Genomic DNA, 18,234 nt, shown 5'->3' on the forward strand with positions numbered 1-18,234 from the left:
TCAGTGCTTTTAAATAAAGTCTTATTAGAACACGGCTGCACTTACTTGTTTACATTTTATCTAGGACTGCTTTTGCACTGAAACAGCAGAGTTGAATAGTCTTAACAGAGACCATATGGCCCACAAAGCCTAAAATATTTACTGTTTGGCCTTTTACAGAAAAATTTGCTGACCTCTGTTATAAGAGACTCAGGATTCAACAAAACCATAAAAGTATAAAAAGTCACTTTTATGATTTGGAGGATCATGACCTCTACTTTTAGAAGTAATAAGAGCCTCCTCCCCCCAAAATGGCTTAATATAAAGCATAATTTTTGTTCTATCATATTTTTTCCAATAAGTATTTATGTATTACTTTGTCTTTCTGATAATGTTTAAGCTAATGGATACTCTCAGAGATATTGCAGTTTAAATATCTTTGACAATGTGGATATGCATTTGAAATTCTATTAATGTAGAAATCTAACATATTTCTGAATAGAGTAAATTTGGGGGTAAACCTCACTCTAATTCTGTCTGTAACTCTCTTTTTTTAACCATGACTGTGTTAGGTTTTAATACAAACTGACACTGTGCCATGGAAATGCAGAGTGTGTAACCTGATTTACTAGTGCCTAACCGGGTGAGGGTGTCTCTACTGGGCTAGAGTATTTCCTGCTGCTTCAGAAACACTGCTCCATTCTCTCCAAAACAATATTTCATATATTATATTAAATTAAAAAAAACTGACATTCCTCAGTTGAAGGAAATAATGTGTTCAGGATCTGATTTTAATGACACATTCTCATTTGTACTCCTAATCTCTTTACCATAATCTGAAATGTCATGACAAATATGGTGGTCTCATTTTAAAATATATCTATTATATATACACACCCTAAAGCAAGACAAATACTTTTTTTTGAAACTAAGTACTTTGCTAACCTGTATCTCATGTAATCTTCTTTTCAAACTCTGTAGCCAAGAATAAATTTTCCCCAGTTTACAAATAAGCGAGTTGAGATTAGTTGTCACACAGCTAGAATGGGATTAGAACCCTGTCTCGGAGCTGGGCCTCTGACTCCAGACCTTGTACTCTCCCTCCCTCATGCATGGGATGCATGGGAGTTCACACTTATAGGCCAAAGGATGAATGGGTTTGAAGTTTCCAAGGATTCTTTTTAAAGTAGTGTTTTGGAAGTATTAGCATGTTTCTTTTCAAGTAGCATTTAATTCCTGACTGTGTCCTCAATCTAAGTCTACTACTAAGTGGGAGCTCAGTGATGGGAGTCGTGTGTGTGCCACTTTTAAGTTTATAAAGATTCACATTAACTCTGACATTTAGATGAATTTCAAAATAGCACTAAGGCTATGTTAGAAAAAGATGCGCTAGTGATAAAGGGAAAAGACACATCAGTTCATGTCTTTATAAAAACAGTATCTTTTGGCTGCTCATCTTTTTAAAGTGCTATGGCTAAGAGAATGTGACATGATGTTAGATATTATTTTGACATGACCTTTAGTGTTTATCTTTTAATTTTTAAAATCTTCATCCCATCCAAAATGACAAGTCTTTTTCCTGTTCTGATGGATCAACTGAGACTTAAACTGAAAATGTCAGACTTGAAGATATATAGTCCCTTAATTTCAAATCTGCTCTGTTTTCTTATAAGTTCGTTTGTATTTACTCTGGTTTGAAACCTCTGAAGGTACCACTGAACAAGGGAAGAGCTTCGGTCTTGATTCTTAGGATGTTTCAGGAACCTGTTTCTATATACTTGAATGGTTTTCAATTCAAAGTGTAATACATGCACTAGACTTTTCCCCCCCTCACTTTTGTACCTGTGAATGATATTTGTAGAGAACAGTTTAGTTTCATGGAGTGTGGCCTATTTAGAAGGGTTTCCCAAGGCCTCATAAGAAGGTCTTTCATTCCTATTCGTGGGAGTCCTACAACAGTCTTTGCCTATCATGATGTAACCCGATCCTTTTAATAATACTTGGCAGAGAGAAAACCTTTTAAGCAGTGATCTCAGAGTGCATAGCGAACATTTATTGCTTAATTCTCGGAACCCCACTCTGAGGGAGGAAGCTGCAGCTTTCTTTTAAGAACCCATCTGAAGCTTAGGCTTGGATGATCTTCAGTTTGACATGACAGAGGCAGCCTAGAATAAGTTCGATTGAAGCTCCATTTCTTGAATCAAGGTAGATTTCTAGGTCTGCTGTGTCTTAACAGGGAGCAGACCCCCTCTAATAAATGTTAGTTGCATTAACCAAATGTGTAGAAGTGTGCGCCTAGTGTGACATATAATTTGGGGCTGTGAACATCCAGTACCCTAGGGCAAAGATTTGACTTAGGCATTTACTGAGACTTTCTGTGAGGAAGGAGGACCTAGTTCTGGACCATTTTAATTCTTATAACACTGGTGAGTAGAAAAGTGTCTGTATTGGGGATAGCATGGAGCAGAAAGTAAACCAGGCTGCTTCACGGAAGTGCTATTTGTATTGGGTCTTTAGGGATGAATAAGAGTTTGATGCGGAAGAGGACATCTCTTCTGCGCCTGTGTCCGCTCTCCTGCAAGGGGTTGCCTATTCATCAGATGTCTCAGAAGAGGTGCTGAAGGAACCATTCACTAACATCAGGGCTCCTGATGGAAAAGGTTTCCCGATTGCCCCAGCCTGAGCTGGCAAGTTTGGCTTTGGTCCGCCTCCACTCTCTTGAGCATCCCCTGAGACTCTAGGCTCAGCCTCGCCGCCAGGACCGGCGGCCTGCTGGCGAGACTGTGATTCCCAGAAGGCTAGAAGGCTCAGGAGGTGGCAGGGCTGGCCCATCATCTGTCCATTAAGCCGAGGCTTGGCGCTCCGAGGACCGGAAGGCGCGACCTCGCTTCCCTCACTGGGTCGTCTTTGTGCTGGGGGTGGGGAGGTGAGGTCTGGCCCGCCTGCCTCGGCTACGATCCCGCATTCCTTCCTCTGATTCCGGCGAACCCCTCCTTCCCGGATTCTCGAAGCCAGTGCCGCTCCCCCTTCTCCCGGGAGGACGGATCTGCCGGTGCTCCTCTGGTCGGAGTTTCCCGGGCTCTTGAGGGCGCTCTCAGCTGCTCTCTCCAGGGCCCCGCCCAAAGAAAGGGCCAGCTCTGCGGTTTCCTTTCGTTTTATTACTACTTGCGAAACCTGGCGATTAAGACGCGAAACCAACAAAGAGTTTTCTTTCCACCTTAACCTTGCACACAATCCTTTAACAAATTAATTAATCCTAATGAATTAACACTTCATTTATTTAAACGCGCTACAGTCCATGAATTAAATTTTCATGCAGTGATTAAAGGCTGTTAAAATATGCATGATTTCGTTAAAATTTTATAATAAATCAGGGCAATGTGTTACATGACAAGGCAACTATTTCCCAGTGCCTCGCAAGGGGCTTTGATTTGTGCAGGCGGCGGGGAGGAGGGGCGGCTGGCGGCGGCGCCTGCGAGCTTCGGAGCCGGGCGACAGGACCCAGCTCCGCACTTCGGCGTGTGGACTCGAGGCTTCGCGCTTTCCTCGGGGTGTCTGGACCCTCCTGGGGATCCCGCTCCTACAGGCCGAGACGAGTCTGCGGAGGGCGACGGGCGCTCGCCTCTCGGTTCCCAGAACTGCGGTCGCGGGGGCCTGGGGGTCCTCTGCGGTCCTTGTGCGCCAGCGGAGCTGCCTCCCACCAACGCGCGCGTGTGGCCGGGTGGGAGCGGCGGGCCCGCGGCTCTCCGGGGAGAGGAAGGCGACACAACTTCCATCTCGTCGCGTGGGGTCAGGGGCGGGCGTGTCTGTTGTAGAGTTGGTTTGTTCGTTGTTGTTCGTAACCTCGAAGCCCCTTCTCTGACCAGCGCGTTCTCCCTTTCTGGAAGGGGCCTGTGCGGGGCGGGAGCAGCTCTGCTTCCCTTGGGACCTAAACCACAGGGGCCCGTGGCCAAGCGTAGCGGTTCAGCATTGTCACTTGGACAGTGAAACTTGTTCTGGCAACTAGCGGGCGAGGGAGGCCGTGCCCCTGTTAGGACGGAGACGTAGTCCTACATCATCCCTAGGGCTTTCACAAGGTACGTGGGTTTAAGTCCACCGAGGGGTTAGGGTGGAGATTATATATATATATATATATATATATATATATATATATATATATATATATATATATATATATATATATATATATATATATATATATATATATATATATATATACACCTAGATCTCTACAGATGTAACGCCAAGAGAGATAATGACCGGCAGTGAACTTTACTGCCGCATCATTCGGATCCCAAGTGTGTGTATCAGGGACATCTCGGAGTGGGGTGCTCGACATCCAGGAAAATGTTCCCAACGTAAGTGGCATTTGAATTAAACGGCTAGAAGAACGAAAACACTGGGTTTTCAGCGGCTTACTCGAGAACCTCCTCCGCAGGTCCCAGCTGGAAGCCTCACAGGAGCTGATCACCCCTGGCTTCAATAACTCACCCACCCCGGCCTTTGGGACCGAGGGAGACAAGCGGCCGCGGTGCGGGCAGAGCGGGGTAGAAAGGAAGGACAGTAGCCTGTGGGAAATCTCCCAGCTCTCGCCAACGAGAGCGTGGCTGTGAACTCGCGCCTCGGGCTGAGCGGTGGCACAGGGCAGGGCGACCTCCCAGGACTGCCTTGCGGGCTGGGCGGGCGAGGAGCCCAGTGCCCACACCGCGGGAGGGACGGGAACGGAATGCGCAAGGGTCAGCGCTTAGAGAGACCCGGGAGCAAAGCTGCCCAGGTTTGACGCTGGCAAGGCCGCCAGGAGGGGAAGCGAAAGCACGGCACTAGTCCCCCCTCTGTCCCACCCTTCGGACAGAGGGTGTCTGAGCGGAAGGGAGCCGGACCTCCCAAGTGCCGCCCCTCTTCCGAATACCGACACTCCCCCCCGCCCCCCTCCCAATTCTAGGCCTCCTAGTCCTCTGCTGGCCAGTTCATTCCCACCGCTTAAAACAACCCAAGCGGCCTCGGAAGCCGGCCGACTAGAGGCTCTGGCGACTTCCCCCGCGCAGGGCGCTGGCTGCGCGGTGAACGGGCCGAGTTTCTGGGCGGCAGCCGGGAGGAAACGTGGCGGCCCGCATCTGCGAGGAGCAGAGCTCCGTCTTGGGCCGCCTGAGTTTGCATGTTGTTCCAGATCCCCGCGTTTGGGCAAGAACGTGAGGCCCGATCCCCTTCTCTTGTACGCGCACAATCTCCACTCACTTCAGTGCACATTCCTCAGGACCACCGCTCCCCCCATCCTCCGCCCCCCGGCGTCCCCGAATGCGGATAAATAAATCGGGTTCAAGCCCAGAGGTGGGGCTGGGGAGAGGGAGGCGTGCAGGTAGGGGCTGCTGAGTCCAAAGCTAACTTTCCCCGCGCCGCTTCGGAAGAAGAAAGGCTGCCCAGCCAGTAGCAGCTGTGGAGGGGGCGGGGTGCTTAAAGGCGAGCAGCAGTCACCCCCAGCCGGTCCCGCCCTTGCGCTGCGCCTCTCCCGCGGGTCTTCACTCCAGCCTACCAACGTCTGCCCGCAAAGCCCGGGAAAGAGGCGCTGCGAAAGGAAATGTGAAGTGGGGCCTGCCAACGAAGGAGGAGAAAATTAATTAATGAGGGAAAGAAATGTGTTTCTGATCCAGATGATAGACTCCCTATCCCTGGGGGCGGAAATTCCTTGGAAATCAATAGCTGTGCATTCATTATCTCCCTCTTGATAAAATGCAAAGCTATGAGATCGGGTGAGGAGGGAATCTGTGTTGGTCATTAAACAGGAAGGAAAAAAAGAAAAAAAGAAAAAAACAAACCCCAACCTGCCCAGGATTCTATGCCAAGGCTCAGACCCCACGTGGGCATCACTAGCTCTGGCAGGGGCCATCTAGTTACTGCACTTGCCAAACCCGGAACACAAAGCAGTGACATTGATGGACTGAGCCCCAGTCCACCACCCTTCCCTTTCACTGCCCTGGGGAGAGTAGGCAAAGGCTTGATAAGGTCCAAGGAAGTACCGGCAGATCTACCACCGTGTCCCACTCTCTAGCCTGGGGCTGAGGCCCAGCAGGGATGTGACAGGATAATTCTCCAAGCATCATCCCCTACCCCACCCGGTATTTCTATACAATTCCCTCTCATCGCACCTGTCACACCTGTACCACAAAAACACCCCCTTCACCTGTAGCTACCCCACTCTCATAGACTGCCACCGCCCCAAGGCAGATGCCTGTATTTTATACCTCATTTTATCTCCAGTGTCTTGCCCTGGCCCAGACTGGTGCTCAAGGTAGGGTAGAAAGTAAATGAGGGAAGGATGAAATAAATGACTTTGGAAAAATTGCTGGCTGGAATCAAGATAGACAGCTCTGCATGGGGACAGCACGCCCTCTGTTCCAATCTGCATCTCCTTTTCAGGGAGAGAGGAGACCCCTTCGGCGATCTTCCTGCTTGCCCCCCACTCCCCATTAGTCCTGGCTTGCTGAACTCTCTTTGTTTTTCTCCCGGCCCTCGCCGTCTGCCTTCTCTTCCTTCCTACACACGTGTTTTGTTCTATGGGGTATTTTCACTCTGTGACAAGCACCCTTCCTAAGTGCCAGGGTGGACACAGATGTGCCCTAAATGGGCTTCCAATCCATTAGTGGGGTGAGGGGGGTGGGTAATGAGATGGGAACTGTACCCAGGGCCCTATTTCTAGCCCTGGGGGAAAGTGAGACATTCTGAGCAGAGGTCTGAGCCCACCCTAAGCTGGGCAGGGACTCTGGTTGTCCTAAAAGAAGTGAACTAGGAGAGGAGTCTGGACAAGGTGATGAAGTCTTGACCTCAGGCCAGGGACCTCCCCGCTGGGTTAATTGGCGCTCTCTCAGTGTTGGAGGGTAAACCGAGATGGGCTTCTGGTACTCAGGGGCTCACCTCTCTCTCTGTCTCTGAGTCCATGTGGCCCCCAAACTGTGCTATTTGCGTTTGTTTCCCCTGCACTCTTTGGGGTCCCTAAAAGCCAGCGTTTCCCTGGGGGGAGGGGGAGACAGGATCTAGGCGCTCATCCTCTGCGGCGCCCTTCCTTCCCCCGACCCCGACCCCCCGACCCCCTAACGCAGGCGAGCTCAGGGAACCGCCGCGGTGGGTGTCAGGAAGGATTAAGTTAAGCCTGAACACCCGGTGCGACGACTACCGTAGGACTCATTCGCTCCCTCCAGCGATGTCCTGCTCGTGGTCCATTCCCCGCAGAGATAAAGTTGCACTTAGCACTCCCAAGGGACCGCGTAATGGATGGAAACGAGGCTCCTTCTCACACTAGCAAGTGAACATCCTTCTTAACTCCCCTCTCGGGCTGCGAGGGGGTGGGGGGAGGGGGAAAGGTAGAGAGAAAAGAAAAGACAGAAAGAAAAAAGAAAGAAAAAAAAAAAGCCGTGGTGACGCCTCTGGGCTCTTCTTGGAATTTGAGTAGGGAGCGTGTCCGCTAAATACGCACGCGTTTATCCAAAGAAAAGATCCAAGGCGAACGTAAATTTAGGTTTATAGAAATGAGATCTAATCTTTAGCGGAAATACAGACCTCCTTGCTGTGGGAGAGACCAGAAAGATTATTTATCTGATCTCTGCCTCCCCTACGCAGCCCCTTGCAGTTCTCCAGCTCTCTCGCTGCAGATGTGATAACATCTGGGCTGTTATCACCCCGGGCAAGGGCTGAGTCCCTGGGGACTCGGGCACCTGAACTATGGTTCCCCGGGAGGCCCTTGATCTGCCTGCCACATAAGGGCCACATAGCAGGTTGGCTAATTGATTTATTCTTCTTACGTTTTGATTTCACAATAATAAAAAATAAATAAAGCCTGGACCAGAGCTTGGGCCCCGTTCTTTTAAGTTGGTTTGAATTAATATTTTAATCACGCTTTCCTATAAATTGGCTTGATTCTGTTCCCTACTGAAGAAAAAAAAATGTGTGTGTATATATATACACATCTATACATCTGTATGTATATCTGTATCTGGGGGGCGGGGGCGGGCGGGTGGTGGGCAAACAAGCCAAAACGATGGAAGGGAAAATAAAGTTCTCTTCAACATCTTATTTCCTTTTCTCTGAAGCTATTTCCTTTTCCTGGAGTTTCCAACATAAAGTGTGTGTGTGTGTGTGTGTGTGTGTGTGTGTGTGTGTGTGTGTGTGTGTGTATGCTGAAGAGAGGTAAGGATCCCAGCTACACCCTGTTAACTATTTTTCCTTTTGATTACAAGAAGCCTCAGATCATCCGGAGCTCGTTTGAAATGTGGGTTTGTACACGGTTAAAGGAGACAAACAATAAGAGAAATGCACAACTTCATTTCAACAACCAGCCGTTCCCTAGTAGAAAGCACACGCTCCTTGTGGCTCCTAAGTGGCTGTCACTGTCGGTGCCTGACACACTTATAGTCACAACAACAACAACAACAACAAAGTATGCGGAGGAAATTAAATCATATGGAAATCAATAGCATCTGACTGCTTCAAACAAATGTCTGTCACCGCGATTATTCATTCTCCAGGAACCTATTTATAAACCATGAAAGAAACAGGTTCTTGCCGCAAAAGACAGCACCTTCTGCATTTCTGTGTTATTTATACTGCATACAGAAGAATGCGCGGGCATAATTTAACATACAAATGCCCAGCTGTATACATTATATAACAGCTTGTTAGACGTCCCGGAGAGGAGGTGTGCCTAAGTAATGCGCATATATTCAGGGCTTGCGATCGGGGTGAGGGTGTGGAGGAGGGAGGGAAACCACCCAGGGGCTGGTGAGCATCGTCTTTCTCCCCCTAAAAGATGCCTACCCTCAAACAATAGCTGGCCCTTTTGATCTTTCCAGACCCGCGATGGGAAAGGTGAGAAGTGCAGTGCGCATGTCCGGGTAGCTACAGGTGCATCACCTGCGCTGTCCTTGCTGGTGGTCACTATAAGAGCGGCTCCCACGCGCGGGTCGCGGCCGGGAGAGAGCGCGCGCGCGCGCAGACGCACGGCGCCGCCGAGAGGGAGAGCGCGCGTCAGATAGACGGAGACAGCTGATGCCTGTCAGCGCGGCGGGCCCGCGAGCTCTCGCGAGAGCTCCCCGGACCGGCCGCGAGAATTGGGGCTCAGGTGTAAGAGGAGTGCATCCCGTCGGCGCACGGGGCTAGAGCTCTCGGAGAAGTGGGATCGCGAGGCCGGTGCGCGGCGGTCTGCGCGGTCAAAGCAGCGCCGGGCGGCAGCGGCGGCAGCAGAAGCAGCAGCGGCCCCCGGCGCGTCCGCCGCCTCCGCGCCGACAGCCGCCGCGGCTGCAGCCTCCGAAGGGAGGCCGGGGGAGCCGGCGTGCGCACTTTCCCGCGGACTTTCGGAGTGTTTGTGGATTTACTTGCCAAGCCATCAAGATGATGTCCATGAACAGCAAGCAGCCTCACTTTGCCATGCATCCCACCCTCCCTGAGCACAAGTACCCGTCACTGCACTCCAGCTCCGAGGCCATCCGGCGGGCCTGCCTGCCCACGCCGCCGGTAAGCGCCCCATGCACGCGGACCCGGCCCGCGGGCCCGCCCCCTCCCCGTCTCCGAGACGCTGCATGTCGGGTGCTGATGTATGTACAGGTCCCGGTGCGGGGATTTGCGGGCAGGGAGTTTTAGAAGAGTCCCGCTGCGAGGCAGGCTTCGTACAGTGGAGCTTAGTGTCATGTTCCCGTCGCCTCTGCCTCCGTGTCGGGCGCCGGCGATCGGAGTGGGGAGCACTGGGGCCATGAGTCTCGACTTCCCTCCACTCTTTCCTGTTAATTTCATGCCTTGGAAAGGCGTTTTCTGTGCGTGTTCGGGTGCGTGACACGGGTCCCCAGCTGCGAGTTACATCTGCACTTCTTCTTTCCCCCTCCTTTTCCGTCTCCCACGCCCGTCCCCGGAATGTGTTCCTGTGTCCCCCTCTCCTCCGCATCTGCCCCTCTCCTCACACTCCCGTCCCTTCTCATCTGACCCCCTGTCTCGTCCCCAATGTGTCCCTATTCTGTCTTTCCCGGTCTCCACTATCCCCACCCTCGTCGTTATTATTTTGCTTGCTTTGTGTTGGCCTTTTGCTTGTACTTTCCGGCTTGTGTGTGGTTGTTCTGTGTTTTTGCTTTTTTTGGTTTTGTGGTTGTTTTTTTTTTTTGGTTTGGTTTGTGTCGCCTGCAGCTACAGAGCAACCTCTTCGCCAGCCTAGACGAAACGCTGCTGGCGCGGGCCGAGGCGCTGGCGGCGGTGGACATCGCCGTGTCCCAGGGCAAGAGCCACCCGTTCAAGCCGGACGCCACGTACCACACGATGAACAGCGTGCCATGCACGTCCACGTCCACCGTGCCGCTGGCGCACCACCACCACCACCACCATCACCACCAGGCGCTCGAGCCCGGTGACCTGCTGGACCACATCTCGTCGCCCTCGCTCGCGCTCATGGCCGGCGCGGGCGGCGCGGGCGCGGCGGGCGGCGGCGGCGGCGCCCACGACGGCCCGGGGGGCGGAGGCGGCCCGGGGGGCGGCGGCGGCCCAGGCGGTGGCGGCCCCGGGGGCGGCGGCGGCCCGGGCGGCGGCGGCCCGGGCGGCGGCGGCGGGGGCCCGGGCGGCGGGCTGCTGGGCGGCTCGGCGCATCCGCATCCGCACATGCACGGCCTGGGCCACCTGTCGCACCCGGCGGCGGCGGCCGCCATGAACATGCCGTCGGGGCTGCCGCACCCCGGGCTGGTGGCGGCGGCGGCGCACCACGGCGCGGCAGCGGCGGCGGCGGCGGCGGCGGCGGCCGGGCAGGTGGCGGCGGCGTCGGCGGCGGCGGCCGTGGTGGGCGCGGCGGGCCTGGCGTCCATCTGCGACTCGGACACGGACCCGCGCGAGCTCGAGGCGTTCGCCGAGCGCTTCAAGCAGCGGCGCATCAAGCTGGGTGTGACGCAGGCCGACGTGGGCTCGGCGCTGGCCAACCTCAAGATCCCGGGCGTGGGCTCGCTCAGCCAGAGCACCATCTGCAGGTTCGAGTCGCTCACGCTCTCGCACAACAACATGATTGCGCTCAAGCCCATCCTGCAGGCGTGGCTGGAGGAAGCCGAGGGCGCGCAGCGCGAGAAAATGAACAAGCCCGAGCTCTTCAACGGTGGCGAGAAGAAGCGCAAGCGGACTTCCATCGCCGCGCCCGAGAAGCGCTCGCTCGAGGCCTACTTCGCCGTACAGCCCCGGCCCTCGTCCGAGAAGATCGCCGCCATCGCCGAGAAACTGGACCTCAAAAAGAACGTGGTGCGGGTGTGGTTTTGCAACCAGAGACAGAAGCAGAAGCGGATGAAATTCTCCGCCACTTACTGAGGGGGATGGGAGGTACCGGGCGGGGCAGATCGGGGAGCCGAAGGGCATTTCGAGGGGCTTTCCCCGGGCCTGTTTCCCCCCGGATTTAGAGTGTCCGTTGTCCTGCTTGCATTTGGGGAGCCCCTCCTCGAGCGTTCGCCTCCACCTCCTCTCTGCTCTCCCTGCCCTTACCCTCCCCAGCCTAGAGGACTGAGGTGCAGGGTGTGGACACCAGAGAGAAGGGCGGGGGGAGAAGAGGGAGCATTTGTGAGAGTGGGGGAGTCGGGGGAAGGAAAGCGGAGAGTGGAGGAGGGGTTGTGAGGGGCAGGATGGCTCTGGGGGTGAGGGTGGGGGGAGACTCGGGAAGGGTAGGGAAATTGACTGATTTTGACCAGAGACACTTATCAAAATCTCCTGGGGACCAAGGAGCTATGTACAAAAAAACCTACCAACCACCAAAAACCAAACAAATAAAGACAAAAGAAAACAAAACAGAACAAAAGCAAAGAAAAAAATGCTTTAGAAATTTAACTCCGGAGAGTCGTGTTCTGCAGCTTCATTCCCCCCTCCTCCCCTGCCCCGCAAGGAAGAGAAAAAAGAGCACCACGTTATTACTATCGCCCAGCCCTACACACAGGAACTGAGTCAAAGACCGAACACCAGACGAACCGGAAGGTGAAATTCTGGGTAGCAAAGCTAGTTGTTCTGTTTGTGTGTTTAATTTAATCTTTCCTCTAAGTCTTACCTACACCCCATCCAAGTCCTCTTTGATTTATTTTCTCTTTTCCAATGAGACTCCGACGGCTGCTCTCCATTTCCAGAAAGTGAGTAGGGGCACAGCTGAAAGGGGCGGCGGGTGGCTACTTGTTTAGGTGAAGTCCAAGTTTTCCAGTGACCCAGCCTATACTCCTGTGGCCTGATAGGTCAGATGGGGGTCTTTAGGGAGAGAGAGGCATAGTCTTTGGGCTGACTAAAAAGCAGAATTTAGAGGCTCCGAAATAAATATTTTATTCTAGGAAAATAGAACAATTTTAACCAGGTTTTTACTCTTTCCATTTTTGCTCTCATATCTAAGATCTAGAAAACAGACCATTTCAAACTAAGCTTTCCCCCCCCTTCCCACTCATAGAACTTGCTTGCCCTTTCATTTATTTTTCTCAGTGGCTTATTTTAAACTATCTACTTTTTTTTCCCCTGTTGATTCAAATAGATTGATGGGGTGGCAGACAGTAGGAGAGATACGCTGTCCCATTTTCTCCACAGAACAGGACCCATCTTGCTCTTCTAGGTCCCCTTTCTTCTCTCTCAGAGAACATGAAATCATTGAAATATTGAGAAGTTTCTGCTTTCACTTGGAGCAGGACTTGGCTGTGAGAAAATCAACTAAATCCCAGATGAGAGGAAGACGGGTTTAAAGCCCTCCATTTATTTCAAAAAGGTCTGCATGTTGGGAGCGGGGGGGAAGCAGAACAACTGTTTCATTATTATTATTATTATTATCCAAAAGTAATTTATTGCTGGGGATAAATGTTGGGTAGCAAAAACTTTAATTTGCACTATCAGTCTCCCAAATAGAAAATCATGTATAGTATTTCATAGTAATAATCAAGGTACTTTATGAAACTACTGATGGATTAAAAAAAGAAAAAAAATTGAAGGTGGTTAGGTAAAATGCCTGCTTGGTGCACAAGACACTCTTGATCTCGGGTGGAGATGGTTTATTACCGTCCTTCAATAAGAACTAAAAAATTGAAAACAGAACAGATGAGAAAAGAAAAAACCTGCCATTTAACAAGACTGAAATCATGCATGATCTGAAAGGTGCAGAAAGAAACACAACTAGGTCTCACTCTGGTTAGGCATTATTTATTTAATTACATTGTATATCATTGTTTGCAGCGCAAACATTCTATGCATTTGAAACTGAGCACTAAACTGGGCTAGCTTTCTGATAGACCGTTTTGTGGATAGTGTGATTTCACAGTCTACTGCCTGTTTTCACCGAAAACACAACATTCTTGTCATATTCTTGTATTTAGAGGAAAAGGAAAAAAGGAAGATTACTGTAAATATTTTCTTTAATGCACACACTCACACAGTGGTTACGAACTGCCAGTGTTAATCCTGAAATGCCTCACGGATTGATCTACCTGTCCATGTATGTCTGCTGAGCTTTTTCCTTGGTTATGTCTTTGCTCTATTATCTTCCCCTCCTCCCCACTTCTATCAGAACCACTTCTGTGCGCCAAAATACAACAGGGGGATATGTCCCAGTACACTTACAAATAAAATATAACTGAAAGAAGAGCAGTTTTATGATTTGGGTGCATTTTTGTGTTTATACTGGGCCAAAGTCCTGGGAGAGCCGGTCAACAAATGAGACTCAATTCAACCAAAAATACAGGGAAGGGGAGGACGTTGAAAGGGAGGTGAAAAGAGGGGAAAGGATGAGAATGATGTATTTTTCTGCTGAATCAGAATTCACTTTCAGATAACTCATGTGAAAGCGGTGCTCTGAATAAAATGAATTCTCTATTAGTTGCCTGTGTTTATCAAAGTTTTCTTTTTTTTTTTTAACTGCAGAAATCCTTCAAGCACAGCCCTCGCTTCAGAGTGGTGGAAGGTAATAAATAACCACGCACTCTCAAAATATTTAAATCAAGGTTCGGTGCAGAGGCATTTGGAGGTTTGTATGTGTTGTTCTAGCCTAAAAACGTTTCTAAGAAAATGTTGTAACTAAATGACTTTTATTTGGAGTTTAACAAAAACCATCCACTGATCTGTCCAGCCATGGTGTCAAATGCCTCTGTTCATTTGGAACTTTAGTGTGCCACCTACTGCTCCAGAGGGACCAGAGATTCTCTGTTGGTGACCCGGGACTAGATCAGATGCCAAATGTAAAAAGTTTCTTAATAGCTGGGATTATATCTTCTGAAGTCATCCTACTTTAGCCAAATCTTTTTAATTTCACCGGCAAATCTGTGAAACAAAATGCTTGATGTTCAAAAAAGAAGAGTACATTTAAAAAGCTGTGATTTTAAACAATTGTTAATGTTTTAAAAAAATCACTAGAGGTATTTTTAAAATAGATCTCTTCCATCAAAATTGATTTGTTTCTGTTGTTATTAACTTGAAATGTCATCAAAGTTTTAAATAAAATACATTTGTTTAAAAAAATACCCACGTAATTTTATAGAAAAGTATGACCGGATTTCGTTGTTGGAGAACCAGGAATGAACAAATAAACAGATTTACAAAGGCTGTTTTTTAAAAAAAATCTGCCCCGAACGGAAATGTTGCAGGCAAATATATTTGTATTATATAATGATGACTAATGTATGTAATAAGAACTAAGCATTTGTTTTGTATTAAGTAAAATCCTTACCAAATAAAGAGAAGACAATATTATGTTAATAAAACATATTATGAAAATACATGCTTTGCAGAGTTTCCTATTTTACGTAGTAGGAAGCTGTGCAAAACAAAACAGGAAATGCCTTGCTATCTAGTGACTGAATCTGTGTACTGCCTGAAGGAATATTAAGACTATTCTAAGATACCTTTGTCAATTCACGAACAAACAAACAAATAAACAAGTTAACAAACATCCTCCTGGAGAGAGTGCTAAGGCTTGCTACTCAGTGGTAGTTAACCTTTCAAAGTTTTCTGGTTCTGAAGAACGGAACTTCAAGTGAATTCTGGCACTAGTCAGTGGGTGGAAATAGCGTGGCTCCGGTTCTTTTAAATAATCTAAAAATAAGTTGGAGTGGGAAAATTGTGCTCTGTTTGCATTTCAGCTTCTCAGGAAATGCAGGCGGTGGTGGAGTAGGAAAGGCAAAAGAAAAGTAAGCGTAAAATGCATCTACCACGTTTAAGCCACCCATTCGTTTTAAATTTTCTCTTTTCCCTAGTCCTAGCTCCGAGTCCCGCTACTTCTGTAGGTCTAGGAAATGATGTCCTCAAGACGCTTCAACTAACTTCTTAATAGATTTTTGTTTAATGCGTGTTCTGAAATTGCTCTCAACTTCGATTACACCCTCATAAATAAACCGTAGGCACCCACTGACGTGATTGTATCGAGTTTTAATTTCTTGTGGTATTAAGATGACTTCGGTCTGGTTCCTACACTTGGCCGCGCCAAGAGAGGACAGGGCGCCCTGGGCCGAGGACTCATCTGGCCAGCTCCCGCCCTCAGCCCCTTGCCCCGTCTCCCCGGTCTTTCCGCCAACCTAGCCTGAAAAATCCCTACCCCATCTTTCACTTGGATGGGCTTTCATAGTCGAATCCGTGAGGTAGGAATTGTGACTTCTGACCTGGCTAAAAGCAGCGTTCCCCACCCCATTCGAATGGCCTTGGTGGCCGGCGAGGTGATAAAGGTGACGACCACAGTTATTCTCTGGTGTGGTTTTGCTGATGGGTGTTACTGCCGCTGCAGTCTTAGCCCCAGTCCTCGCGAGCGGTTCCAGAGGAGAACGCAAGCTTAATTGATTTTTAAAAAATAGCAGCCTAATTCTAAATCTCACGGGGGGCCTCTTTCCCACCTGCGAGATAAGCCTTGTCGCAATAATTACATTATTTAATATTTGATCAAACCTTTGCGCCACCGCGGCGGGAGGGGCCGGGCCGCCTCACGCCCTCCGGGGGCAGCGGGCAAGCGGCTCTGCCCGAGCCGGACTGGGCACGTGCGGCGGGGGCGCGCGGCCGCCCCGCTCGGGTTGGCTTGCCCTTTGAATAATTCATGGCCTGAGGATTCTGGAAATTAATAAAATGAAGGATAACAAGAAGCTAATTAAAAACTTTCGTAATTGTTGTCAAGTCAGCCTGGTGAAGCGATTGGGCAGCTCTCCCTCTCCCCCTCCCCGAAATCCGGTGGCTCCGTAGGGCGGGGCGCGGGCCCGGAAGGGCCTTGAAACTGGAGCGGCCGAACGCTCCTGCGGCTCCCGGAGTGATTTCGGAGGCGGCCTCGTGGTGCTGCTCCCTCCCCTCCAGTCTCTCAGGCTAGACTTCGGACTTAGGAGGGGGTGCCGTTTCAAACCACAGGCAGAGCTGACTGGGTCTGAATCTGCAGCCAGGAGGGGAACCGCTCTCCCCCGACCCAGGCAAGGTTCCTGACCCCCTGGAAACACCCACCCAACCCTGGCCGCCCGCGCGGGGAAATCCCAGCGCCCTAGGCGTGCGAGCCGCGGCCCAGCGACCAGGTACGCTGGGTCTGTGCCCCTCCGCCGCCTGCCGCGACTCGCGGCCCGGAAGCTTCCAGCTGCCGGGAGCCTCAGCTCCTCTCGAACGGTGGGACAGCTACCGCCTACCGGCCCTGGCCGGGGCTTAGCCAGGCCGTGAATAACCGGAGCGGTCAAACGCTCGAGTGCCCAGCCTCCAGCGCGCGTGCGCAGGCGAGACCGGCGGGATGCGGACCGCTGGGAGCGCCGCGCGGACGGGGCGCGCTCCGAGTGCGCACGGTGCGCGCCGAGCTCGCGCAAGCGCGTTTTGTGTGCGGCGTCACCTCAGAGAATTGAGCTGGAGCCCCGCAGCTGGTAATTAAGCGCTCCCGAATGTTCTTTCCCACCCTGTAAGGGCTTCTGAGGGCGTCCTGCGAGAAAAGGGAATGGACCAGTATCTCGTAGAGGTTAAAAATACTCCCCTCCCCACAGTTTGCCTACGTCAACAGACGTCCTAAACACCACAAAACTTACAAAACTGGTTGACATTTTTTGGCAAGAACTGGGAGCAATAAGGTCTCGGCTTTTGTTTTGTTGTTAGGGTGCACACCAACAAAGCCCTGCTACGAATTGGACCTTATACCTGGCGCGGGAGGAAGGCTGGCCGCTGGGCGTTAGTCCCGGGGAATTCCGTAGAGTCCTGGATCGCAAAACGGAGGATGAAAATCTCGGTTTCGAGAGAAGTTGGCAAAGCTCAAGCCAGGGGACCAGTGTCCTGCTGCTGCAGCCCCAGGGGAGGGGCTAGGAGCGCCTGTCTCCCATCTGTTGCCCCAAGCCCGAGGGCCCCGGAGGTCTCTTCCTTCCGATTTAGAAAGCGAAGAGAATGGGAAAAAAGAAGAAAAACTAAAGAAGCGTGGAGAGAAGTGGCAAAAGGAGGGATGGAGAAGGAAGAGAGGCAGACTCCTTGCATTGATTAGGTAAAGCGAATTACAAACCAAAGTTTGGTAACTCTTGACGCGTGGCTTCAGTGAAGCATAATGCACACAAACTTTTGTAGGCATGGATCAGAATAAAACAAAGTGTTGACAATTTCCAGCCGCGAAAATTCTCTTACACCAGTCTTTCCCTCCCCCCCGCCCCTCCCTCGCCAAGTGTTGACAATAAACATTTAATGAAGGCTGGGACCCGGCTGTCTCCAGCCAGTGTCTGAATACTTTAAGCAGACCATTAGCACGGCTTCTTCCACTTCAAACATCGCGCGCTACACTCTAACATTTTATATATATATATATATATACAAAGTGTGAGACAAATAGTATGTTTATACGAATATCTTAAGTGGTGTGCAGTAGTTCTGATACCCCCTGTACATATTAACAGAAACCAACGCATTGTAGAATACTCGCGCTTAAAAAACTGTTAAATACAGTTAATGCAATATTAATCGCCCTTTGGTGATATAAAATGCAATATTTTCAGGCAGCTATCGAGCTTTTCTAGAAGAAGAGCTGATGAAAAGAGTCACAGCTGAATAGTGGAGAGAGAAAGCCCGGTATTTATTGCTTTTGTTTGGCTTTTGGCTACAGAGACAGGAACCTTCTAATGGGGTAAGGACATTTATTTTATCTGCAATCTATTGCTGCTAGAGCAGGGGCGGCAGATGGGGCTGGTGCGATAGTCACAGTGTAATTTAGAGCGAATCCTAATAACTAATAATGATTTATGTTAATTTTGATCACTTATGCGACTTTACCAAAGCGTTGTGATGAAAGAAAGGGAAAGCAAGAGAACCAGAACGTGACAAGGA

At 50.4% G+C, this 18,234-nt stretch overlaps 1 protein-coding gene across 1 annotated transcript; it reads left to right on the forward strand.

Annotated features, from left to right (window-relative positions):
* Window positions 1-9,357: 9,357 nt before the first annotated feature.
* Window positions 9,358-11,292, forward strand: POU4F1 (POU class 4 homeobox 1; the record flags this gene model as incomplete). The annotated part of the gene is made up of 2 exons (XM_082675768.1): window positions 9,358-9,480; window positions 10,141-11,292. The coding sequence occupies 2 exons, from the start codon at window positions 9,358-9,360 to the stop codon at window positions 11,290-11,292; spliced, it is 1,275 nt and encodes a 424-aa protein (XP_082531894.1).
* Between the last annotated feature and the right edge of the window lie 6,942 nt (window positions 11,293-18,234).

This window comes from Grampus griseus (genome assembly GCF_964374135.1).
Source record: "Grampus griseus genome assembly, chromosome: 18".
NCBI lineage: Eukaryota > Metazoa > Chordata > Mammalia > Artiodactyla > Delphinidae > Grampus > Grampus griseus.